This window comes from Plecotus auritus, assembly GCF_963455305.1.
Source record: "Plecotus auritus genome assembly, chromosome: 1".
Taxonomy (NCBI): domain Eukaryota; kingdom Metazoa; phylum Chordata; class Mammalia; order Chiroptera; family Vespertilionidae; genus Plecotus; species Plecotus auritus.
The window spans coordinates 50,055,878-50,082,210 of record NC_137770.1 but is presented as its reverse complement, the minus strand read 5'-3'; the positions used below and the strand labels follow the sequence as shown (position 1 = coordinate 50,082,210).

Here is a 26,333-nt window from a genome sequence, read left to right as displayed (position 1 = left end):
AAACAAAAACCCCACAGAAACACTAACATTCCATAATAATGCCAACTCTGTAAAACTTCAGAAAAATCATTATTTTCTTATATCCTCAATTTACCGAAAATTCTATCCTTATTACCAAAACATGTGCATTAGGAAGTCACATACCCTGAAGATATCTGATCTCTGGATTAATGCCATCAGGGAGAGGTATCCTCCATAGGACCAGCCATGGATGCCAACACGATCTAAATCAATGAAATCATATCGAGAAGCTAGATACTGGAGTCCTTCCACCTGGTCATCAATTTCTATTTGTCCCTGTCAAGAAAGAGAGAACATTTCACTGATTAATGAGTAAAAGTCTTATTATAAGAGTGCTTTTTGAAGCTAAAAAAAATGTTATTAAAAATACCTGTAGTTTTGTTAAGATTAGTATTGCCCAAAAAACTTTTTTAAAAACTGTATTTAGAGATAGGAGCCTATAGCTTCTGTTGCTAGTCTGCCTTAGAGTTTAGTTATCCCTTAGTCATAAATTTCCTTCCTACTGCAACCCAAACTGTCCCTTACCATGTGGGTTATTTCCCATTCCATTTGTTCTGTTGTCTGCTAAGAGTCAGCATCTTCCTTGTAACAAGCCTTCCCATACCCAAAGACAAAAAATTAGCCCCCTTAAGTGGTTGACTAATTTCACTTCTCCTTTAAAATGTAATGCAGTAGAGTTGAAGGAGTCACTCAAGGCTTTATCCTCCTATGTCCCCATAGTATACCTCTAAGAACTGAACAACCATTTCTTTAAAGTCCTATGAAGTCTTAATTCCTACTACCACCACCCTGTCTGTATTACTAGGCCTGCCAGTGCACACAATCTCACTTCACTGAGCAAAAAACAAAAATAAAAACAAAAAACTTACATGAGAATACAACATAAGGTCAAAGAACTGGCTGTGGGAGAAAATCCCCATGTCTTACTCAGCATGTCCAATACACTGGCAAACACAGTAATTGCCTTACTGTGCAAAAGGAACATCGGATTCTCATCATTTCCCAAAGCAGCAGAAAGGACATGGGGCATCTCTAAAAGGTAGCATTTAAAGCTTCCTGTAGAGAGAAAGAGGCTTGTCACAAGGAAGGCACTAACCAGTTGGTTTCTCTCTTCACAGAGGACAGAACAAATCTCAATTATTCCTCTCAATAGTGTACAGGATGCTGAAAGCTAAATGGTGCTGCCTTCTGGCTAAGCTGGACATACAAAAAAGAGAGGCTATTTCTCTGTACAGGTGGTTCTATCTCAGCTCCCCAAACTGATATATATACAAGTACACACGAGCTAGCCTAGACATCAAGATGCATCTTCCCTCCCAACCCCGAACTCTAACACACACTCTCTCTCATTCACTCACAGCCCCTTCCCCCGACTCGCTCTCTGGGATTTCACACCAAACAATGCACCAGAAAATGTGTCTTTGAAAGAAAAATGTTTGTACGTTCACACACCATTTTATATTTAAAGGCGCCTTCAAATTTAAGCCCTCGGTGACAGGATCCCCTGTTGTCTATCACTACAACCACATAACCCAGGGAGGCTAGAGTATTCAAACGGAAATACTTGACTCCTTTAAACCGATTATTCACCAACTGCACCTGAGGAAGAAATACAACTTCAGTGAAATTTCTTATATGGTAGCATACAAAAACATAATAGAAGCAGGACACTGTGAAAAGTAGAAAGCTTAAATTTCTAACATTATTTTGCCTTTAAAATAATATAGTATCATTAATTATAGGACAATGTTGTACAGAAGATCTCTAGAACTTATTCATCTGGCTTAACTGAGACTTTATGCCCTTTGATTAGAACTCTTTCCCCCCTCCATTTATTTTTAAATTAACTTAAATCTTGTCATGTTTATGTTGCTTCTTTTTTAATATATTTTTATTGATTTCAGAGAGGAAGGGAAAAGAAGAGAGAGATAGAAACATCAGATGATGAGAGAGAATCATTGATTGGCTGCCTCCTGCACGCACCACACTGGGGATCAAGCCCACAACCTGGGTTTGTGTCTTGACCTGGAATCGAACTGTGACCTCCTGGTTCATGGGTCTATGCTCAACCATTGAGCCACACCAGTCAGGCTCTTTTTTCTTTTCTTTTTCTTCTATGTGGGATGGTTGATCTTGAGCCTGCAGGGAGCAAGCTGGCCCCAGATTTCGCCAAGTCCACATTTCTTTGCCTTCAAATCTTACGTGTCCAAAGACAAGGAAACACTGACATGGTTTTAGGTAGGAGGGTACTTCTTTTCTTTTCTTTTTTTTTTAAAATATATTTTATTGATATTTTACAGAGAGGAAGGGAGAGGGATAGAGAGCTAGAAACATCGATGAGAGAGAAACATCGATCAGCTGCCTCCTGCACACCTCCCACTGGGGATGTGCCTGCAACCAAGGTACATGCCCTTGACCAGAATTGAACCCGGGACCCTTCAGTCTGCAGGCCGACGCTCTATCCACTGAGCCAAACCGGTTTCGGTGGGTACTTCTTTTCTATCTTAACTTCACACTTAATTCAGGGCAATTACTAAGCAACTAATGATTTTAAAACTATAACCTAGATGTTAATTACATGTAAGATAAGAGATTTAACCTACCCGATAGACAAAGTTACTAAAATGATTACTTCTACTCTGAAGAACTGTGTCAAATGGTAGAGAGGAGGATGAATAGATCATTTTTCTTCTCTACACCTCTCTTCTGGGATTGTCTTTGCCCAGTAGTAGGAAAACTTAGTATTTGAATAAAATACTGTGATTAGTCTAGCTTCTTTTCCCCTATTACAAAAATCAAAAGGCAGAATAATTCTTAAATACCTTTATCGCCCAACACTGTACTTAAAAATGACTGGGAAATTAGATGTAGCTTAAGTGTTTCACCAGAAATAAACTATCTAGTGAAAAGAGGACTTTAATTAGTGGGAAGAAAGTTACAGAAGTTCAAGGTTTGGTGGACACTAGATAGATATTAAACAACAAAAAAGTTCTGGCAAATGAGAAAGAACTTTTCTCTGGCTGATACCAAAGGAAAACCAAGTCAATCTGGAGTTAAACAAGAATCAACATTGGCCCTGGCTGGATAGCTCAACTGGTTTGAGTGTTGTCCCCATATGCCAAGGTTGCAGGTTTGATCCCTGGTCAGAGCACCTACAAGAATCAACCAATGAATGCATAAACAAGTGGAACAACAAATTGATGCTTGTCTCTTTCTAAAAAATCTATTAAAATAAATAAGAATTGAGGAGAAACCAAGATGGCAGCATAGGTAAACACCTGAACTTGCTGCCTTGCACAACCACTTCAAAACTACAACTAAAAGACAAAACAAACATCATCCAGAACCACAGGAAGGCTGGCTAAGTGGAAATTCTACAACTAGAAGGGAAGAGAAAAGCACACTGAGACTCAGAGGAGCTGTGGAAGTAAAGTGCAGAGGTATGGAGGAGCGTGTGCGGAGAGGGCTGCCAACTGAGTACGCGGCTGGCTTTTTCAATTGGGAGGGAGACTCAAGCTCCCAACTGCACTGAACTCCAATTCTGGGCGAGACTCTGGGGACCCAGACTCATACGGGGAGAAAATGGACTGTCTGGCAACGGGCAGAACTTGAGGGCGGCTTTCTCTCAAAGGTGCTTGCAGCAATTACCAAGGGACACTGAGACATGGGGGCCTCTTAGGACAGAGATGATGGGAAGCCATTGCTGTTTGCTCTGCCCTATGCAAGCTGTGCACAGAGGCTTTTGCATATGAATGGCCTGGTCCTTTGAATTCTAAACTTACCTAACAAACTGCAGCTGAGTCAGAGAGACCCAGAACATCCAAAAGAAGGCCCAAGGCCCCACAGCAGCTTGCACTGCTTCACAGCTGGGCCTCATCTGGGCACCTCCAAACCCCAGACAAAGAAGAGGAATCTGAAGATCTCTCTGTAGCTCCTGCTGGGTGGCCTCAGGCAGAGGCCAAATTAGCACCTCCTTGGAGATCCAAGAGCCAGTGTACCCAGGGGTCAGAGTAGGACCATCCAGATTACAACTCCTCAGATCCATAAGGGACACACTCAGGGGGCAGGCTCAGTGAGCACCAAAGCCCCACAGAAGCAAGTCTTGCCTCATAAGGGTGTCTCCAGCACAGAAGTTCTCCCAGTGTAGACACAGCTGATCCTCACAGCCAACTGGCCTGGAGGTCAATTCCTCCCTGTGACACCAACAACAATCAAGGCTTAACTACAACAAGACGGTGGACACAGCCCACAAAGGGGTGCACCAAGAGTGTCCACCTTGCCCTAGCCGGTTTGGCTCAGTGGATGGAGCATCGGCATGCGGACTGAAGGGTCCCAGGTTCAATTCTGGTCAAGGGAATGTACCTTGGTTGCGGGCACTTCCCCAGTGGGGGGTGTGCAGGAGGCAGCTGATCGATGTTTCTCTCTCATCGATGTTTCTGACTCTCTATTCCTCTCCCTTCCTCTCTGTAAAAAATCAATAAAATATATTAAAAAAAAAAAAAAAAAAGAGTGTCCACCTCAGGTAACTGGGAAGGCTGAGCCACTAGGCCCTATAGGACACCCAGCACACAAAGCCACTCTATCAACTCAGGGAAGCAGCCAAAATGTGGAGACAAAGAAACAGGTCACAAATGAAAGAAATGGAGGAAAGCAAACGACTGGATATAGACTTCAAAACCACGGTTATAAGGTTTTTCAAGAATTTTCTAGAAAAGGCTGATAAATTTAGTGAGACCCTCGAGGATATGAAAAAGGACCAACTAGAAATTAAGCATACACTGACTGAAATAAAAAATAATATACAGAGATCCAACAGCAGACTAGAGGATCACAAGAATTAAGTCAAAGATTTGAAATACAAAGAAGCAAAAAACACCCAACAAAAAGCAAAAAGAAAAAAGAATCCAAAAATATGAAGATAGTGTAAGGAGCCTCTGGGACAACTTCAAGCGTACCAACATCAGAATTATGGGGGTGCCAACAGAAGAGATAGAGCAAGATACTGAAAACCTATTTGAAGAAATGATGACAGAAAACTCCCCCCACCTGGTGAAAGAAATAGACTTACAAGTCCAGGAAGCACACAGAACCCAAAACAAGAGGAATCTAAAGAGGACCACAAGACACATCATAATTAAAATGCCAAGAGCAAAAGCCAAAGAGAGAATATTAAAAGCAGCAAGAGAAAAACAGTTAGTTACCTACAAGGGAGCACCCATACTACTGTCAGCTGATTTCTCAACAACTTAACTTCTGTAACTTTCTTCCCACTAATTAAAGTCCTCTTTTCAGGCCAGACGGGAGTGGCAAGAAATATTCAAAGTGATGAATAGCAAGAACCTACAACCAAGAATACTCTACCCAGCAAAGCTATCATTCAGAATGGAAGGTCAGATAAAGAGCTTCACAGATAAGAAAAGGCTAAAGGAGTTCATCACTGCCAAACCAGTATTATATGAAATGCTGAAAGGTATTCTGTAAGAAGAGGAAGAAGAAGAAAAAGGTAAAGATAAAAATTATGAACAACAAATACATATCTATCAACAAGTGAATCTAAAAATCAAGTGAATAAAAAATCTGATGAACAGGATAATCTGGTGAATATAATAGAATCAGGGGCATAGAAAGGAAGTGGACTGACAATCCTCAGGGAGAAAGGGGTGTAGGTGGTGTGGGAAGAGACTGGACAAAAATCATACACCTATGGATGAGGACATTGTGGGGCGAGGGGGGTAAGGGCATGGGGTGGGGTGGGAACCAGGTGGAGGGGAGCTTTGGGGGGAAAAAAAGAGGAACAACTGTAATAATCTGAACAATAATGATTAAAAAAAAACAAAACACAAAAAGTCGCCCCTAACTGCCCCGCTGCTGGCCTGGTTGCCCCACTCAGCCTGCTGTTCGGTCTTCTGTCTGGTTGTTTCGGTTGTGATGGCCCTGGCTTTTTATATATTAGGATTGATTATAACCACAGGACCTTGAACTTGACATTTACTGTTCCCTCTGTCTGAGATCTTTAATGTGGCTCATTCTTTCACATCCTCTGTAGAGACTTTTCCTGACCTTCCTATAGGAACTTCCATTTTAGTGATTTTGCCATCCTCTTTTCAAACAATTATTCATAGCCTTCCATTTATGAAATAATATATATTTTTTGTCTACTTATTATTTTCCTCATTAAGCTCTGTAAGGGTGGAATATTAGTCTGAGTTGTGCACTGCGGTACCTCCTGGTTCATAGGTTGATGCTCAAACACTGAGCCACGCTGGCCAGGCCTTGAATTGTTACACTCTGACCTGACCACACACCAAGAACAAACATGGGCCACTGACATGATTTAATCAAATTTCACAAGGCTGTGTTATGTGCCATTAGAAAGGAGCCTTTTCCTAATAAACTCAAATGGAGTCATCCAGCAAGAGAATGAATTGATTTCCCTGTGGGTTGAAGTGCCAGAGGCATTCTACCATGGAAAGTCTCCTAGGGAAATCTCCCTGCAAACTGAATGTCAGATTCTCCTGTGGCCTCACCAAATTTGAATGTTTCTAAGGAACACTTTGAGAAAGGAATTGTTTCTATAAGTGCAAGAAAGTACAGTTGTGTTCATAGAGAGGTGTAGAGGATCTACCTAATACATAGTCACAAATCCAAATATATCTCCAAAATGAGGAGACAAAGAACAACCAAATGAAAGAACTAGAGAATTCTCCAGAAGAAGAGATAAATAAAGCAGAGATAAGAAATTTATCTGGATCAGAGTTCAGAATAATGATGGTAAAAATGTTCAACAGCATGAAAAAAGATATAGTAACTATGAAAAAAGAACAGTCTGAGCTAAAGAATGACATAACACAAATAAAGAACACATTGGAAGGAATACACAACAGATTAGGGGACGCTGAGGATCAAATCAGTGAATTAGAAGACAGAGTTGAAAATATCACTCAATCAGAGAACCAAAAAGAAAGAACAATTAAAAAATAGGAGGACAGCTATAGAGAGCTGTGGGACAATGTGAAATATAACAATATTAGAATAGCAGGTGTGCCAGAAGAGGCGGAAACGAAGAAAGGCATAGAGAAGGTGTTTAAAGAAATAATGGCAGAAAATTTCCCTAACCTGGTAAAGGAAAAAGTCACACAAGTGCAGGAGGCACAGAGAACCCCAAACAAGAAGAACCCAAACAGGCCCATGCCCAGACACATCATAATTAAAATGCCAAAAATTAAAGACAAAGAGAGAACCTTAAAGGCAGCAAGAAGGAGTTCCCATAAGGCTGACCCTGATTTCTCATCAGAAACTCCAAGGGCCAGAAGGGAATGGCATGAAGTACTCAAAGTAATGGAAAGCAACGATCTGAGACCAAGATTACTATATCCAGCAAGGCTATCATTCAAAATAGACGGTCAAATAAAGAGCTTCCCAGACAAAAAAAGGCTAAAGAAGTAAATCACCACCAAGCCAGCATTACAAGAAATGCTAAAGGGATTGCTGTAATGAGAAGAAACAGAGAGAGAAACATAGCCATACAGAATTAAAATGGCAATAAATAAGTACCTATCAGTAACAACCCTAAATGTAAATGGATTTAATGCTCCAATCAAAAGGCATAGGGTAGCTGAATGGATACAAAAACATGACCCAACTATATGCTGTCTACAAGAGACTCACCTCAAAACAAAAGACACACACAGGATGAAAGTGAAGGGATGGAAAAATATTTTCCATGCAAATAGAAAAGAAAAAAAGCTGCAGTAGCAATACTAACAACCAACAAAATAAGACTTTAAAGTGAAATCTATTATAAGAGACAACAAAGGTCACTACATAATACTAAAGGGATTGATCCAACAAACATATATGCACCCTAATATAGGAGCACCTAATATATAAAAAAACTTCAAGGACTTTAATGGAGAGATCGACAACAATACAGTCATAGTAGGGGACTTTAACACCCCTCTGACTTCACTGGATAGATCTTCCAGACAAAAACTTAACAAGGAAACAGAGTCTCTAAAGGACACACTGGATCAGATGGATTTAATTGACATTTATAGAATATTTCACCCCAACGTCGCAGAATATACGTTCTTCTCAAGTGCACGTGGATCCTTCACAAAGATAGACCACATGTTAGGACACAAAACAAGTCTCTACAAGTTCAAGAAGATTAAAATCATATCAAGCATTTTTTCAGATCACAGTGGAATGAAATTAGAAATCAACTACAGTAAAAACGCCCAAAAACATAGAAACACATGGAGGCTAAATAGCATGTTATTAAATAAATGAATGGGTTACCAATAAGACCAAGAAAGAAATAAAAAACTTCCTGGAAACAAATGAAAATGAACACACAACAACCCAAAATCTCTGGGACACAGCAAAAGCAGTCCTGAGAGGGAAGTTCATAGCACTACAGGCAAACCTCAAAAAAACAAGAAAAATCAGCAATAAACTATTTAACCCTACAACTTAAAGAACTAGAAAGAGAAAAGCCCAGAGTAAGTAGAAGAAAGGAAATAATAAAGATTAGAGCAGAAATAAATAACATAGAGACTAAAAAAAAAAAAAATACAAAAAAATCAATGAAACCAAGAGCTGGTTCTTTGAAAGGCTAAACAAAATTGATAAACCATTAGCCAGACTCATCAAGAAACAAAGAAAGAAGACCCAAATAAATAAAATCAGAAACGAAAGTAGAGAAGTAACCACTGACACCACAGAAATACAAAGGATTGTAAGAAAATACTATGAACAACTATATACCAACAAGCTGGATAATGTGGATGAAACAGACAAATTCTTAGAAAAATACAATCTCCCAAAACTAAATCAGGAAGAATCAAAATACCTGAATAGGCCAATAACAACTGATGAAATAGAAGCAGTAATAAAAAAAACTCTCACCAAACAAAAAGCCTATGTCCCGACGGCTTCACAGGGGGGTTTTACCAAACATTCAAAGAAGAACTAACACCTATTTCAGAAAATCCAAGAGGAAAGAACACTTCCAAACTCTTTTTATGAGGCCAGCATTATCCTAATTCCAAAACCAGATAAAGACACTACAAAGAAAGAGAATTACAGGCCAATATCCCTGATGAACATAGATGCTAAAATACTCAACAAAATATTAGCAAATCGCATCCAGCAATATATGAAAAAGATCATACACCATGATCAAGTGGGATTTATTCCAGGAATGCAAGGCTGGTACAATATTTGCAAATCAATAAATATGATAAATGACATAAACAAAAATCACATGATCCTATCAATAGTTGTAGAAAAAGCATTCAACAAAATCCAACACCCATTTTTGATAAAAATGTCAGCAAAAATTGGAATAGAGGAAGTATATCTCAACATGATAAAGGCTATATATATGACAAACCTATAGCCAACATCAGACTCAATGGGCAAAAACTAAAGCCATTTCCCCTAAGAACAGGAACAAGACAGGGATGCCCACTTTCACCAGTCCTGTTCGACATAGTACTGGAAGTGCTAGCCATAGCGATCAGCCAAGAAGAAATAAAGGGCATCCAAATTGGAAAAGAAGAAGTAAAACTGTCATGACATGATACTGTACATAGAAAACCTCAAAGACTCCAGTTGTATTCATAAAGTACTCCAAACAATTAAACAATTTTAACTGCATTAAGAGTTTTTATTATGTAAAATATACATAACATAAAATTTATTATTTCAGTCCTAGCCACTTTGGCCCAGTGTATAGAGTGTTGGCCCGGGGACTGAAAGGTCCCGGTTTCGATTCTAGTCAAGGGCACATGCCCAGATTGCAGGCTCAATACCCAGTAAGGGATGTGCAGGAGGCAGCCAGTCAATGATTCTCTCTCATCACTGATGTTTCTCTCTCTCTCTCCCTCTACCTTCCTCTCTGAAATCAACAAAAATATATATATTTTTAAAATGCAGTCCCACTGCTTTAAAAAAATTATCATTTCAGCCATTTTAAGTGTACAGTTCAGTGGCATTAGGTACATTCACACTGTTGTGTAACCATTACCACTATCCACTTCCACAACTTTTTTTTATCATCCCAACCAGAAACTCCCTCCATACCTATTAAATAGTAACTTCCTATTTCTCCCTCAATCCCTGACGACAACTACTTTGTTTCTATGTATTTGCTTATTTAGGTACCTTATACAAGTAGAATAATACAATACTTGTCATTTTGTGTCTGGCTTATTTCAGTTAGCACAATGTCCTCAAGGTTCATCCATGTTATATATTGTTAAGGCTATATAATATTCTATCATATACCACATTTTGTTTACCCATTCATCTGTCAATGGACACTTTGGGTTGCTTCTACCTTTTCGCTACTATGAGTAACACTGCAATGGACATTGGAGTGCAAATGTCTGTTCACATATCTGCTTTGAGTATACACCAGAAATGGAATTGTGGATCAGATTGTAATTCTGTTTAACTTTTTAAAGAACTGCCATAGTGACTGGACCATAGCTATCTTAATGGGTATAATGTGGTGTTTCACTGTGGTTTTGATTTGCATTTCCCTAATCACTAGTGATATTGAGTGTCTTTTCATTTGGCTTAGACTTTTAAAACTTAATTACTAATATGGGGTATCTGTTGGTCTTAAAATCTAGATAACCAGATAGTTTTTATACTGTGTTTTTCACATAGTTCATGTATCATTTCTTCATTGGAAAGGAAAAACTTAGCATTAGTAACAAAATAATATAACAAAATATAAAGCTTCTGAGAGTGTCCTGTAATTTCTTTAGAGTTTCTTTGTATTAAGCCTTAAAAAAAGAAGTTTATAAAGATTTGGCTTCAAGTTTTTAACAGAAGTCTAACTTAACATTCTCATGATTTATGTGTAGATAATTATAATACAAATGTGAATCATGTTTGTTTGAAAAAAACATTTAACCATGGCAAAGTGATTTAACTTTATATAGATCATCACTGAGAGTTTATGATTTATGTAGTTATTTTACTTTTATTTTTTGGATGAGTTGAAATCTAGATATATTTTCAGATACTAAATAACTGGGTATAATTGTAAAGGATATTTACTGAGTATAAAACAGAGTAATTATATTCTAATTTCTTCAATGGCTCAATGTAAGATATATAATCAAGAATAAACATTTTAAAAAAATCACCAATTAACCAATTCACCAGCCCCAAATACTTTACTCTGATAGACAATGTAATTTATTTAATACTCATATGCTAATATTTAATATAGAGAAAGGAAAATGAAGGTTAAACTTTTTACATTGATGAATAGTCATATAGCAGTTGCCTTAACTAGCTAGTAAAAGTATTTAGTTGCTTAAGAGATACAGTATAGAATGAAGAGCAGAAATTCCTCAGGTTACCATGGCTTTCTAAAAATAGCTGTTAAAACTCCTTTTATTTACCAAGAAATTTAATTAATTTCATTTCCCAAAATTTCTTTAGATAGAAAACAACATATTTTCCTACTGAAATGAATATTTTATTCCCCACAATAGTTACAGTTCTTATTGTAAATTAAGAAATTGACACTGATTTACAAATTAGCCAGCTTCCTAAACTCCTAAACTTGATAATTAGAACATAAGCCAGAGTCAATAATAGCAGAGGCCCAACAATGCTCAAATCTTAACTTAAATAATTGATTTTTAAAACTTAATTACTAATATGAGGTTATCTGTTAGTCTTAAAAATCTAGATAACCAGATAGTTTTTATACTGTGTTTTTCACATATTTCACATATCATTTCTTCATTGGAAAGGAAAAACTTAGCCTTAACATCAAAATAATATAACAAAACATAAATAAAGCTTCTTAGAGTGTCCTGTAATTTCTCTTTTGAGCTTCTTGATATTAAGCCTTTTTTTAAAGCTTATAAAGATTTGCCTTCAAGTTTTTAACAGAAGTCTAATTTAACATTTTCATGATTAATGTGTAGATAGCTATAATACAAATGTGAATCATGTTTGTATGTAAAACACACTTAACGATTATATACATGTAATAAAATATACCCACCTGAGGACCACCATATATGAACAGCACAGTGGGGTATTTCTTTCCAGGTTGTAAGTCATGAGGTTTGTAAAGCATTCCATACAATGTAAATCCAGTAGTACTTTCAAAAGAGAAAATTTCCGGGGGGGTATAGTCAGGAAGAGGACCTGCAAGGAAATAACATACCGAGCCTGTAAGAGAAGTTGTTATAGAAGCTCTACAATATGATAGCAAGTTAAAAATAAACCCACACTCACACACAAATAACTGACCATCCCCCTTCCAGGTGATAAGCAAACTATTATCTTTACAAAAGAAAACCTAATGAACATATCAAATTATTTCAGAAATAAACACACAGTATTCTGAATAATCCTTGGAACACAGGAGGTAATTATATGCAGAACTATACAAATACTTTGTGCTCAGATCGGTGTAACTTATTGATGGTTAATACATGTATCTGATTAGAAACTGGAAGCACAAATTTAACTGTCATTTTAACTTGCTCAAGGCAGGTGCTCAATAAACATTTGTTTTTGGTAATTACAGAATAAACCTAATCAGAAGCCAGAAAAAAAGTCATGATCAGTCTTTGGTTTACAAACCTATCCTAAGTCTGTGTGTGTATTGGATGACGTTACAGTTTAAGCAGAATCATCACTATATTAAAAATTCTATTGTGCACATTAGAACATACCTACATCCTGTGATTTTATACTAATTCTTAATCCCTCAGCAAATATTAATGCATGAAAATACTTAACTGGATTAAAAGATAAAATTATTACTTTTTTTTGTTTAAGAAATCAAACATTTTAAAAATGGATAATTAACTGTGCTCTTGACTTGCATACAGAAAATGAGTTCTTTTATGGCCATTCCAATTGCTTCAAAAGTTTAAGAAAGTTACCAGCTGGTTATTCCCTAAAGCTATAGCTTCACTGCTCGAAGAGTATTACCAGTTCAGGGTACCATTATCTTCAAGCTCATTTGTTTATCTGGAAAATCACCCAAATGTGTAAATAAATGGTTTCCTGGCTGATATATTGACTACTTTTTTAAAAAAATATATTTTATTGCTTTTTTACAGAGAGGAAGGGAGAGGGAGAGTTAGAAACATCGATGAGAGAGAAACATCAATCAGCTGCCTCCTGCACACTCCCTACTGGTGATGTGCCCGCAACCAAGGTACATGCTCTTGATCGGAATCGAACCCGGGACCCTTGAGTCCGCAGGCTGACGCTCTATCCACTGAGCCAAACCGGTTAGGGCTATATTGACTACTGTTTCAAAAAGGCCTTCCAGCCCTAGCTGGTTTGGCTCAGTGGATAGAGTGTTGGGTCCCAGGTTCGATTTTGGTCAAGGACATATGCCTAGGTTGCAGCTCGATCCCTAGTGGGTGTGTGCAGGAGGCAGCCGATCAATGATAACTCTCTCATCATTGATGTTTCTTTCTTTCTCCCTTCCTCTCTGAAATCAATAAAAATATATTTAAAAAAAAAAAAAAAAAAAAAGGCCTTCCAGACCTGTTCCTGCCTCAAGTGAGAGGTAGCCCATATTACTTGGTAGTTATCAGAATAGGAGGGGTGGGATCAATCAGAAACCCAACAGCTTGGGAACAGGCGGTAGTGAGAGATGAGAAGACTGTGTCCAGGAAATGTGGACATATCACACAGGTTTTGGGTTGCCTATAATAATTAATGTGCTAATCCTACTTAAGATCAGGTTCAGGGTAATGAGTACCTGCTGAATCCAAAATGGTGGCCCAAAATTCTTTTGTTTTGCAAGTTGGGTCATCTTCAGGACTTGACAGCTTGTAAAGGGACACAGAGTGTGGATTCTTCTGGTTACTGTACTTACTTATAAAGAAGTCACAATGCTAGAGAAAGAAGAAACAGTTACTTTTCCCCCAGGGAACAGTAAAAAAGGTTATCTGCTACCACATCTGCTCTGATGCCACAGGAGGAGTATAAGAGTCTGAGCATTTATGTACACACACAAGGCTGAAGTTAATGTTAAACTTTCCAAAGTTTTTCCCGAGAATCAGACTTCTGCAGGCCAATTTGACGAATTTGCATATTACTCAAAAGGAGTAATATATGAATAGAGGTTTTTTTCTATGACAGGAAACCCTTTTCAAACAGGGATTAATACCCGGCTGATGCAGCAAGAGTGGGAGTAGCCACGGTCGGTCAGCCTTGTCACTTCTCCAGGATTTACATAACTGACCACGTACAGGTGATGTTCTAAAGGAGAATCTTTGGTGCCTTCAAAATATACCAGCTTTCTGACTTCATCAACCTGGATCTGTCAAAATAACAACATAAAAATCAGAGCTAGCATGACCTTGGCAAGGTCAGTAGTTCAATCAACAATCCCCAATTTTATTCAGAATCATGTGAGTCATCCTTTGACTTGTGCCTCTTTTTGAAAAAATTTCCACAAGTATTCCTGTCAGGTTTATGATTTACAGCTAAGAACAGATCCTGTCCAGAAGAAAAAAGGACACCAGAGTTGCACACTATTGGTAGAGTTTCCTATATGGTCAGAATGTGTGCTTTTCTTAAAATACAAGAATTATTCCATTAAAATGACAACCCTCTATAGGAAAAATAATAGCTATATTGCAGCTTAGGCCAACCATTCTTGCACACTTAACACAGTCTAATTTCAGCATGCTATATATTTCTTAGTGCAGTATTATCTTAGACAGTACTTTCGGTCTTTTGTACAAATCTGCAAAAGTGTTTCATTAATTGGGTTGGGGAATAATTAAACTTAACCATAGTTTTCAATATTGGTATAGTTTATAAGTAAGTATGGATCAGATCTCTTAAATCTTCATTCAGAACGCAAAAAAGTTTACAACAGTGTAATTTTTATTATAAAAACTTAGAATTCCACAATAAGTGTTTTGTTTTTGTTTGTTTTTTTAGTTGATAACGTCCAAGGTCCCTAAACGGAAAAAATTTTATTTGAACATAAAACTGGAAGGCCATGTGAGACTCTCGGTGATAATTAGACTTTATAGGTTGCATATAATATTCTACAATTTTTACCAACAAAAACAAGCCTGGGACCTGGATCTTCATTCTTTCTCAATCACCTGGGGACTATGAGTGACTTCTCTTAGTAGCTAGTATACACAATCCTTCAATAAATCTTTGAATCAATTTGAGGAAAAAATAGGCCTTCACTAAATCCTGGTAGTATACATCAATTTAACTGTATGTATCACACATATAAAGGATGGAGTTCTTAGAGATTTCATAAAACTGACCACCTAACTGAAAGTTGAAACAAATATAAGGTACTATGAAAGGCAAAAGAAATATTAGAATTCACTAAATAACCAGAGAAAGCTACATGCTGAGAGTGAAACAGAGGGTGAATTTCCCTATCAATCTATTCTCTGTATAAATTTCTATCACTCATTGCAGATGGTGGATGAAATCCATGCAAATAAATTTGTGAAATAAGATAAACAGATGAATGAAAGAGAATCACTACCTCAGAAGCAGTAAATGTCATTTCTAATATAGAAATGACATGAGTAGTTTGTAAGACTTTAAAAGTAATTTTCAAACTGTATCTTAATTTACCATTTTGCTAAGCTTGAGAAGTATGGATTAGCCCTTCCCTTATTAAGTAGCAACACAATATCTGAAAATGGTGACCTGTAATAACCAGTTCACATCTAATACCAGGGCTATAAAATGGGTGAGATTTATAATTTAAATTAAGACTCAAAACACTGGGGTCATATGAAGTTGCACTACATACACATAGCAGATGTGGACCAACCATATCAACAGAATAAAAGAACATACATTAGATCCATGCCGGCCAAGGACTTCCCATTCACCACTGGTAATTGCTATTTCCTCTTTGACAGGACACTTGAAATCACCTAAAGATAACATAGTAATAATTCAGCACTTTATACCGGACTATATAAGCAAATGAAACAATAAAGAATAGTATTCTAAACTCTTTTTTCCAAAAAGTACATTAAAAATGTCAAGTTATATGTGGGATAATTTAAATGTTTTAGAACTAGTTAGAGGTAGTGGTTGCACAACACTGTGAATATACTAAATGCCACTGTTCATTTAAAAATGTTTAGTTTAATGTTAGGTGAAGTTCACTCTAATAAAAAAAAAAAGGTCAACCGTTTAAAAAAATTCACATTATATGTCTTCATAATACTGTGGAATAATGATGGAATGATCCATGCAAATAAAGTGAAAAAGCAAAATTGGTTCTCATGGCAAAGCCATGAAAAGAACTCAAAAGCACCTGCATTCACAGACCTTTGGTTAGACAAATGAAGTCTAATGGGTCAACAAGGCATTTCTTCTAGAAATGCAACAAACTACTTAAGGAGGAAAATTTTAATATAATTGTTCTTCACTTGCTAAAAATATATTGGTATTACCATATTAAATGTCAACATGCCCCATTTGTCTTTATGAAATATTGTCTTGGCAGATAAGGCTCTCTCAGTGGTTTAAGGAGATTAAAAAATGGAAACTATTTCTCTTTGCCTAGCTGCTGCTAACTATGGCTATGGAAGTGACAGCTGAGGGCATAAGATAATTAGACAGTGCAGGCTTTTAGGTAGTCTCACTCTAATTAAAACGTTTTTTGACTTATTTTCTTTTTCTTAGATATAAAAATTCAACCTAGTACTTTAAATTTGATGGCCAGAAAATAAACATTATTTAACATATATATAACAAGTACTAATTGTTTCACATTATAGCCACTTAAGGAAGAAAAAGGAAAGGAGGAGGAAAATAAAGTGGACATCATGGAAAAGGAGGAAGATTTGGAACAAGAAAGACTAAGGAAAAAAAGGAGGAAAAGAGAAAGATGAGGTAGACAAATTGAGGGGCCCAGAAATAGACACTGAGAGGGAACAGGAACTTGGTGTTCTGAGATGAATATTAGCTGAGGTAACAGCTCTTTTTTTTTTTTTTTTTAAATATATTTTATTGATTTTTTACAGAGAGGAAGGAAGAGGGATAGAGAGTTAGAAACATCGATGAGAGAGAAACATCGATCAGCTGCCTCTTGCACACCCCCTACTGGGGATGTGCCCACAACCAAGTTACGTGCCCTTGACCGGAATCGAACCTGGGACCTTTCAGTCCACAGGCTGACGCTCTATCCACTGAGCCAAACCGGTTTTGGCAGAGGTAACAGCTCTTATTTTATTTTTTCCCATTGAATTTTAGAAAGAGTGAAAGGGATGGAATGGGGGAAAGTGTGTGTGTGTGGGGGGGAGAGAACTACAACAAGGCTGTGCACACAGTCCACAAAGGGGTGCACCAAGAGTGTCCACCTCAGGTAACTGGGGAGGCTGAGCCACTGTGCCCTATAGGACACCTAGCACACAAATCTACCCTACCAACTCAGGGAAGCAACGAAAATGCGGAGACAAAGAAACAGGTCACAAATGAAAGGAATGGAGGAAAGCAAATGACTGGATATAGACTTCAAAACCACGGTTATAAGGTTTTTCAAGAATTTCCTAGAAAAGGCCAATAATTTAGCGAGACCCTCGAGGATATGAAAAAGGACCAACTAGAAATATACACTGACTGAAATAAAAAAATATTATACAGAGACCTAACAGCAGACTAGAGGACAGCAAGAATCAAGTCAAAGATTTGAAATACAAAGAAGCAAAAAACACCCAACCGGAAAAGCAAAAAGAAAAAAGAATCCAAAAATATGAAGATAGTGTAAGGAGCCTCTGGGACAACCTCATCCAAATTATGGGGGTGCCAGAAGAAGAGATAGAGCAAGATACTGAAAACCTATTTGAAGAAATAATGACAGAAAACTTCCCCCACCTGGTGAAAGAAATACACTTACAAGTCCAGGAAGCGCACAGAACCCCAAACAAAAGGAACCCAAAGAGGACCATACCAAGACACATCATAATTAAAATGCCAAGAGCAAAAGACAAAGAGAGAATATTAAAAGCAGCAAGAGAAAAACAGTTAATTACCTACAAGGGAGCACCCATACTACTGTCAGCTGATTTCTCAACAGAAACTATGCAGGCCAGACGGGAGTGGCAAGAAATATTCAAAGTGATGAATAGCAAGAACCTACAACCAAGATTACTCTACCCAGCAAAGCTATCATTCAGAATGGAAGGTCAGATAAAGAGCTTCACAGATAAGAAAAGGCTAAAGGAGTTCATCACCACCAAACCAGTATTATATGAAATGCTGAAAGGTATTCTGTAAGAAGAGGAAAAAGAAGAAAAAGGTAAAGATAAAAATTATGAACAACAAATACAAGTCTATCAACAAGTGAATCTAAAAATCAAGTGAATAAAAAATCTGACGAACAGAATAAACTGGTGAATATAATAGAATCAGGGACATAGAAAGGGAGTGGACTGACAATTCTCGGGGGGAAAGGGGTGTGGGGGGTGTGGGAAGAGACTGGACAAAAATCATACACCTATGGATGAGGACAGTGAGGGGGAGGTAAGGGCAGAAGGTGGGGTGGGAACCGGGTGGAGAGGAGCTCTGGGGGGAAAAAAGAGGAACAATTGTAATAATCTGAACAATAAAGATTTATTAAATTTTAAAAAAAGAAGAAAAAATATCTAATAACTATATATGACATTTAAAAATAGTTTTTTAAAATCTAAAAATATGGGCTCACTTTAAGCCAATTAAAAATTACAGTTAAGGCAAAAGCAGAAAGTAAAAATAAGTAATCCCACCACCCAGAGATCATTCATTATCAACAGTTTAAGATATTTCTATCAAGAACTTTGTCCTATGAGGCACAGGCAAGATGGCTGATGCCAACTCAACTCTCCTGGAATATAATTTCCCAATTAGAGTGTGCAAGCATTAAAATAAACATACTAGCCCTGGCAGATATTGCTCAATGGTTAGATGTGGACTGCATGATGAAAGGTCTTCAGTTCAATTCCTGGTCAAGGGCATATACTTGGATTTTGGGTTCACTCCCCCACACCCAACATGCGGGAGGCAACCAGGCCATGTGTCTCTCTCACATCGATATTTCTCTTTCTTTCTTCCCCTCCCTTGCTTCCTCTCTTCCACTCTCACTCTCTCTGAAAAGCAATGGAAAAAATATCCTCAGGTGAGGATTAACAACAACAAAAATAAAATAAACATACTCATAAAAACAAAGCAAAACATCTTTGTCTTTCGTTGTTACACATGCACGTATTTGTATTTTAGTTTGTGCCTTGAGTTTAATGAAGCATTATTGATGCTTATAAAGTATATAAAAGAGACAATACATTACCCCTGCCCCTCCCACCTTATGCTCCCATCATTTTTTCTTTTTTAAGTAAAAAAAGATTTCTTACTTGGGGCAGGTAGCCCACCACTGGATCGTTTATATTTGCTCTCCTTTAAAATGGATGTAATTTTATATAAATGACGAAAACCTGTTTTGCATTCAGAGGCAAAAATAAATTCAATTTCATCTTCATGACTTTGGGGAAAAACATGAAAGATGTCATGGATCTGTAAAATGAATAGGTTAATTTACTATACAGATTAATGAAATACTACGTAAACAATTACATTAAGCTAGAGAAAGACTTGATAAGCATATTCTGAAGTATAAATAACTGATGGTGCTAGGGGGTATGGTATATTTACAATTATGATTTTGCCTAGGCATTTCAGATTTATCTTATTATTTAAGTCAAAGACTTCATGCATTGAGAAATAAATGTTTCCAAATGGAGAAAAAAATGCCAAAAGCTTTTCCTTACTCACCATTTCTGTAATCCTTGAAACATGGCATGAGGCTTATTTAAGGATATAAATCTTATTACAGAAATTATGAGGAAAAAATTTTTAACATTTTTTTCCAACAGAAAATATTCTAACAGTTGAAGGGAAAACAGATGTTTGTTTTAGGTGAATCTTATAAAGTTTATATTTAGCAAGGGAATGAGCTGGCTTTCTTTATTTTGTATCTTAAGTTTTTCCCACTAAATTGGAAAATGCACAATTCAACCCAAACTGGTATATTTTGGTATAATTTGCCAACAAAAAGAGAAAGTCTTTTCTATCCAGGACTCATGGTCCTCTCGGAGGTACTGATGAGGCTGTGCTTTCAGTACCTGTGTCTAGGAACAAGGGTAAACCTGCAGCCAGGGAGATGTCATTTCAATGGCTTCTATTTTCTATCTACAACCATTTCATTATTCTAGAACCATCACTCCAATCTGAAATGTTAGAACTAAGTAAATAATATTCGTGGTTACTTTAAACTTAAAAATTCATCTTGATAGTCTGCTATAAAACTTCATTTGCTTTAGCATTCTGAGAAGATATCTAACCAAGCACAGGAGAGCAGACATACATTTATCCAGATGTCTGTTGTTTCTTCATAGATAATCAGTGGCGTCACAGAGTCAGGCACTGACTCAATGAGTCTCTGTCTTTCCATGGCATCATCTTCAACTGGGATAAATAATTCAGGTGAGATCAACACTATCTGTAGGCGAGTCTGGGAGCGATCAAGCAGGATGGACCAAGCACTATTTAAACAAATAAGAGAAAAGCACCAAAAATAAAGCAAGTTCTCAGAAAATGAATATTCTCCTATTCTCTCCCCTAGCACCCATCCGTTATTTCTGCAATCACATGAAGAAATTACTTTAGTATATGTTAAATTATCCCTTACAAATGACTAATTAAATTTCTAAAATCACAGATGGACTTTGAAATCGTTTTCTCCCTCTAGTGTCCACAAACGCCAGCCTCATAATACTCCCGATGTCCACATTAGACAGAATCATATGTAAACATCTTCACATAAGGCTCTACAAATACTTGTTTAAATTATACAATACAAAAATATGCACTTACCTGTGAGCCTTAAAGTCATACTATTTTAATCACAAATAACTGAAACTATGACTGGCTAAGTAAGAGACAATTAAAATGCTATGCATCTACGCTTATAGGATTACAAATCCCAAAGTCCACTTAGGTAAAAAAAAAAATCTTTGTGTATAAATAACACTGCAAATTTACATGTGAAGACAGCTCCAACTGAAAGGCAAACTTAATATCATAGACATTTCTAAAGTTCTGGATCCTAAATTATTTGCAAAGAAGTGACAACTTAACATACGTACTATTTTCCCTCTGGAGTCCATCCAGCTCTGGCAATATATTCAACTCCTTCAAACAGAATCTCAAAAGGCTGAATTAGTTCCTTATCTATGACATCTATAATCTATTAAAAAGGAAAAAGGGAATCTAATTATAAAAGACTTAGATAATTAGCTTACTGGTCTATTTAAATCATTATCTTTAGTAGCATGATACTTCTTCAGAGCTAGGCATTTAAAAAGGCACACAGGATATAGCAAAACAAGCAGCTGTGGGTTACCTCTGCTGGTGCTCTTTATGCCTAAAAAGCGTCTAACCACAGACTTAGCACAGTCTATCATGGCTGCCAGAAGGGATGGGGGAAAGTTGGGGGACTGGGTGAAAATGGTGAAGGGATTAAGAAGTACAAATTGGCCCAGCTTGTGTGGCTCAGTAGTTGAGCTTCGATCTATGAACCAGGTTGGAGCACACGCCTGGGTTGCGGGCTCAATCCCCAATAGACAGTCACAAAGCAGTCATGGAAATGTAAAGTACAGCATAGGAAATATAGTCAATAATATTGTAGTAACTGTGTACAGTGCCAGATGGGTACTTGAAATTTTGGAGGAACCACTTTGTAAAATATATGACTATCTAACCACAGGCATACACCTGAAACTAATACAAAATAATATTGAGTGTAAACTGTAACTGAGAAATAAAATTAAAAAATTTTTTTAAAGAATTAGCACAGTATAAAAGTCTTTCCCCATGAGTTTATACTAACAGAACTCTTTATAATAACTGGTTAAAAAGTTTTAATAACTTTAGACTGTAGTACCTATGAAAAAAATAGTATTTCCAAGTTCCCTATATTTTATTTTTATTTATTACTAGAGGCCCAGTGCACAAGATTGGTGCACTGGGCGGGGGGGGGGGGGGGAACTCAGCACAGCCTGTGTCCTCTTGCAGTCCAGGACCCCTCGGGGATGTCCACCTGCTGGCTTAGGCCCGATCCCTCTCGCAATCCAGGACCCCTCGCTCCTTACCGCCCGCCTGCAGTGAAGACGGGAGAGATTCCTGCCACCACCGCTGCACTCACCAGCTGTGAGCCCGGCTTGTGGCTGAGTAGCGCTCCCCCTGTGGGAGTGCACTGACCACCAGGGGGCAGCTCCTGCATTGAGCATCTGCCCCCTGGTGGTCAGTGTGTGTCATAGCAACCAGCTGTTCTGCCGTCAGGTCAATTTGCATATTACTCTTTTATTATATAGGATTATTTTTTACTTTGTAACACTTTTTTTTTTAAAATATATTTTATTGATATTTTACAGAGAGGAAGGGAGAGGGATAGAGAGCCAGAAACATCGATGAGAGAGAAACATCGATCAGCTGCCTCCTGCACACCCCTCACTGGGGATGTGCCCGCAACCAAGGTACATGCCCTTGACCGGAATCGAACCCGGGACCTTTCAGTCCGCAGGCCGACGCTCTATCCACTGAGCCAAACCGGTTTTGGCTACTTTGTAACACTTTTATTAAGAGTGAACTGATGCCCTGACTGGTTTGGCTCAGTGGATAGCGTGTCAGCCTGCGGACTGAAAGGTCCCAGGTTCGATTCTGGTCAAGGGCATGTACCTTGGTTGCAGGCACATCCCCAGTAGGGGCATGCAGGAGGCAGCTGATCTATGTTTCTCTCTCATCGATGTTTCTGACTCTCTATCCCTCTCTCTTCCTCTCTGTAAAAAATCAATAAAAAATATATTTAAAAAAAATAGAATAAGAAATATTAAAAAAAAAAAAGAGTGAACTGATATCAGTATTCCTAAACTATAAACAACGGGGAACTGAAATATCAAAGGAAACACATTAGAGATCATATATAATAGACAAAGATTCCTTAAATTTTCCTTTTGCCTTTATACATCAACTAGAGTCCCGGTGCACGAAATTTGTGCATGGGGTGGGGGGTGGTGTACCTCAGCCCAGCCTGTACCCTCTCCAATCTGGGATATCCTCTCACAATCCAGGACTGCTGGCTCCCAACTGCTCGCCTGCCTGCCTTCCTGATTGCCCCTAACCGCTTCTGCCTGCCAGCCTGATCACCCCCTAACCACTCCCCTGCCAGCCTGTTTGCCCCTAACTGCCCTCCCCTGCAGGCCTGGTCACCCCTAACTGCCCTCCTCTGCAGGCCTGGTCCCCCCCAACTGTTCTCCCCTGCACACCTGGGTCCCCCCAACTGCCCTTCCCTGCAGGCCCAGTCGCCCCCAACTTCCCTCCTCTGCCGGCCTGGTCACCCCTAACTGCCCTCCCCTGCAGGCTTGATCGCCCCCAACTGCCCTCCCTTGCAGGCCTGGTCCCTCCCAAATGCCCTCCCCTACTGGCCATCTTGTGGCGGCCATCTTGTCTCCACATGGGGGCAGGATCTTTGACCACATGGGGGCAGCCATCTTGTGTGTTGGAGTGATGGTCAATTTGCATATTACTTTTATTAGTTAATATTTAACACGTTAAGAGCCATGTCAGTCACCAGTGTCTAACATTATACTTTCCATCCAGAAGACAAAACAGGCTGGGCGCTTAACATGTTAAGCATAACTGAATTCCTTGTAGGTAAATGCTTTTGCATATGCTGCCCTCTCTTTATTTTTCTGTGCCTTTATCTTTTGTTTGATTTTCAGCAATTCTGCCTGAATAGCTTTATCTTTGGGTGCTATCTCCTAAGGTTTCTTAAGATCAGCCAATGCTTGGTCCTATACTCTTAATCCTTGCCATCTTTAAGCTCTGTGGTACTGGGCTTTGGTATTTGCTGGTTCTATTTCAAGAGCCTCCAAACAACTGTCCATTGTTCCCTGCCAATTTGACATCTTCAGTTTACAAGCACCAATATTCAGCATGCAGCTTAAAGCTACAGGTTGCTGCCTCGATCTATCTGCTTTCTCAATAATAGCCTTTGAACCTTCCACATATCTTAACACCTTTGCATATTTTTTAATGGCCATTTCCCAGTTCTGGGATTTGAAAAAAAAAAGTATTTCCAATATTTTAAGTCTTCTATTATTAATAACTAGAGGTCCGGTGCACGAAATTCATGCACTTGTGTGGAGGGGGGCCCTCAGCCCGGCCTGCGCCCTCTCGCAGTCCAGCAGCCCTTGGAGGAGCAGGCTTAAGCCAGTACTCAGACATCCTTAGCACTGCCGTGGACGTGGGAGAGGCTCCCACTACCGCAACTGTGCTCGCCAGCCATGAGCCCGGCTTCTGGCTGAGCAGTGCTCCCCCTGTGGGAGCGCACTGACTACCAGGGGGCAGCTCCTGCATTGGGCATATGCCCCCTGGTGGTCAGTGCACGTCATAGTGATGGGTTGTTCCGCCATTCAGTCGATTTGCATATTAGCCTTTTATTATATAGGAGGATATTTTATCTGTCTTTTAAATCTATATCTACATCCTCGAGGAAATCTGGATGACTGCCACCGGAACCATCTTTTGAGCAAATTTCCCAGTCACCCCTTCCTTCAATTCTCAGCATTCTGCAGTAGAGCACACAAATTGGCAGGTTTATCAACTTTTACTTCTACATTTTCCAGAATTCTTGCCACACCCATTCCTTTAATTAATTGGCCAAATACCACGTTTCCCATCCAAATGAGGAGTTGGAACTATTGTGATAAAGAACTGAGAACCAGCCATAACCGGTTTGGCTCAGTGGATAGAGCGTCAGCCTGTGGACTCAAGGGTCCCAGGTTCGATTCCGGTCAAGGGCATGTACCTTGGTTGCGGGCACATCCCCAGTAGGGAGTGTGCAAGAGGCAGCTGAATCAATGTTTCTCATCGATGTTTCTAACTCTCTATCACTCTCCTTTCCTCTCTGTAAAAAAATCAATGAAATATATTTTTAAAAAAACACAAAACTGAGAACCATTTGTATTGCATCCGGCATTTGCCATGGTCAATAAACCCTCATGGTTGTGCTTATAATAAAAATTTTCATCTTCAAACTTTTCACCACAAATACTTTCTCCACCTGTCCCATTCTGATTTTAGAAATCTCTACCCTGAATCGTAAATTTATTAATAATTTGATAGAATGGGCATCCTTTGAAATGAAGAGGTTTCCTAGCATAGGTCCAATGCTTTTTTCTTCTGTATACAATGCACAAAAATTTTCTGCAGCTTTGGGTACAATATCTACAAACAATTCTAGGACAACTCGACCAACTCACTTGCCTCCTATGTCCACATAAAAAAAAACTTGGGGTTACTGGGGTTGGAAGGCTTAGCTTGGGGGATGGTGTGACATTCTGACTTGCAGATGTTTTTGGAAGTGGCTCGTGTCCACCTGGAAGCTGAAGCCCAACACCTGTTCCCTATATTTTAGTCTAAAATATTACTTTTATGATATATTAGTGAAATAGTCCTGGGTAAGCAAACTTTTCTCCTTTAAAAGTCTAGCCAATGCAATTAAAAATGTTTTTTAAATGGGCAAAGAATATGAATAGACAGTTCTCTAAAGAAGATATACTAACGGCCAATAAGCAGATAAAAAGATGCTCAACATCATTAGCCATCAGAAAAATGTAAATCAAAAGAATAATGAGCCCGGCTGGCATGTCTCAGTGGTTGAGCATTGACCTGTGAACCAGGAGGTCACGGTTTGATTCCCAGTCAGGGCATATGCCTGGGTTGCAGGCTTAATCCCCAGTGTGGGGTGTGCAAGAGGCAGCCAATATAAATATCCTATATAATAAAAGCCTACTATGCTAAGTGTCCGGTAGTCCATTCAATCAATCAAACCATAATATGCTAATGATATGCTAAGGCTGCTCAACCACTCGCTGTGATGTGCACTGACCACCAGGGGGCAGATAGTCAACCGGTTGACCAGTCACTATGATGTGCACTGACCACTAGGGGGCAGACAGTCAACTGGTTGACCAGTAGCTATAATGTGCACTGACCACCAGTGGGCAGACGCTCCAACCAGTAGGTTAGCTTGCTGCTGGGGTCCAGTCGATCAGGACTAAGCGAGATGAGCCGGACACGCCCTGGAGCCCTTCCGCGGCCCCTCCCCAGCTGGCCAACCTCTCGCATCACTCCCTGGCCCCAATAATGCACTGGTGGAGTCCCTCGGCCTGGCCTGTGCCCTCTCACAATCCGGGACCCCTCAGGGGATG

General features: G+C 38.7%; 1 protein-coding gene across 3 annotated transcripts in view; it reads right to left on the bottom strand.

The window, feature by feature from the left end:
• Positions 1 to 26,333, bottom strand: part of DPP8 (dipeptidyl peptidase 8) — a 66,838-nt gene that overhangs the window by 11,695 nt on the left and 28,810 nt on the right. For 2 of the 3 annotated variants that reach the window (XM_080644753.1, XM_080644754.1), the window contains exons 10-18: positions 21,207 to 21,307; positions 20,426 to 20,603; positions 19,416 to 19,575; positions 15,874 to 15,953; positions 14,198 to 14,350; positions 13,787 to 13,922; positions 12,062 to 12,207; positions 1,474 to 1,620; positions 145 to 297 (exon numbers count right to left, since the gene is read on the bottom strand). In XM_080644753.1, coding sequence (XP_080500879.1) covers positions 145 to 297; positions 1,474 to 1,620; positions 12,062 to 12,207; positions 13,787 to 13,922; positions 14,198 to 14,350; positions 15,874 to 15,953; positions 19,416 to 19,575; positions 20,426 to 20,603; positions 21,207 to 21,307 — 1,254 coding nt within the window. The remainder of the gene's footprint in view (positions 1 to 144; positions 298 to 1,473; positions 1,621 to 12,061; positions 12,208 to 13,786; positions 13,923 to 14,197; positions 14,351 to 15,873; positions 15,954 to 19,415; positions 19,576 to 20,425; positions 20,604 to 21,206; positions 21,308 to 26,333) is intronic. The other variant, XM_080644755.1, reaches the window with a different exon arrangement.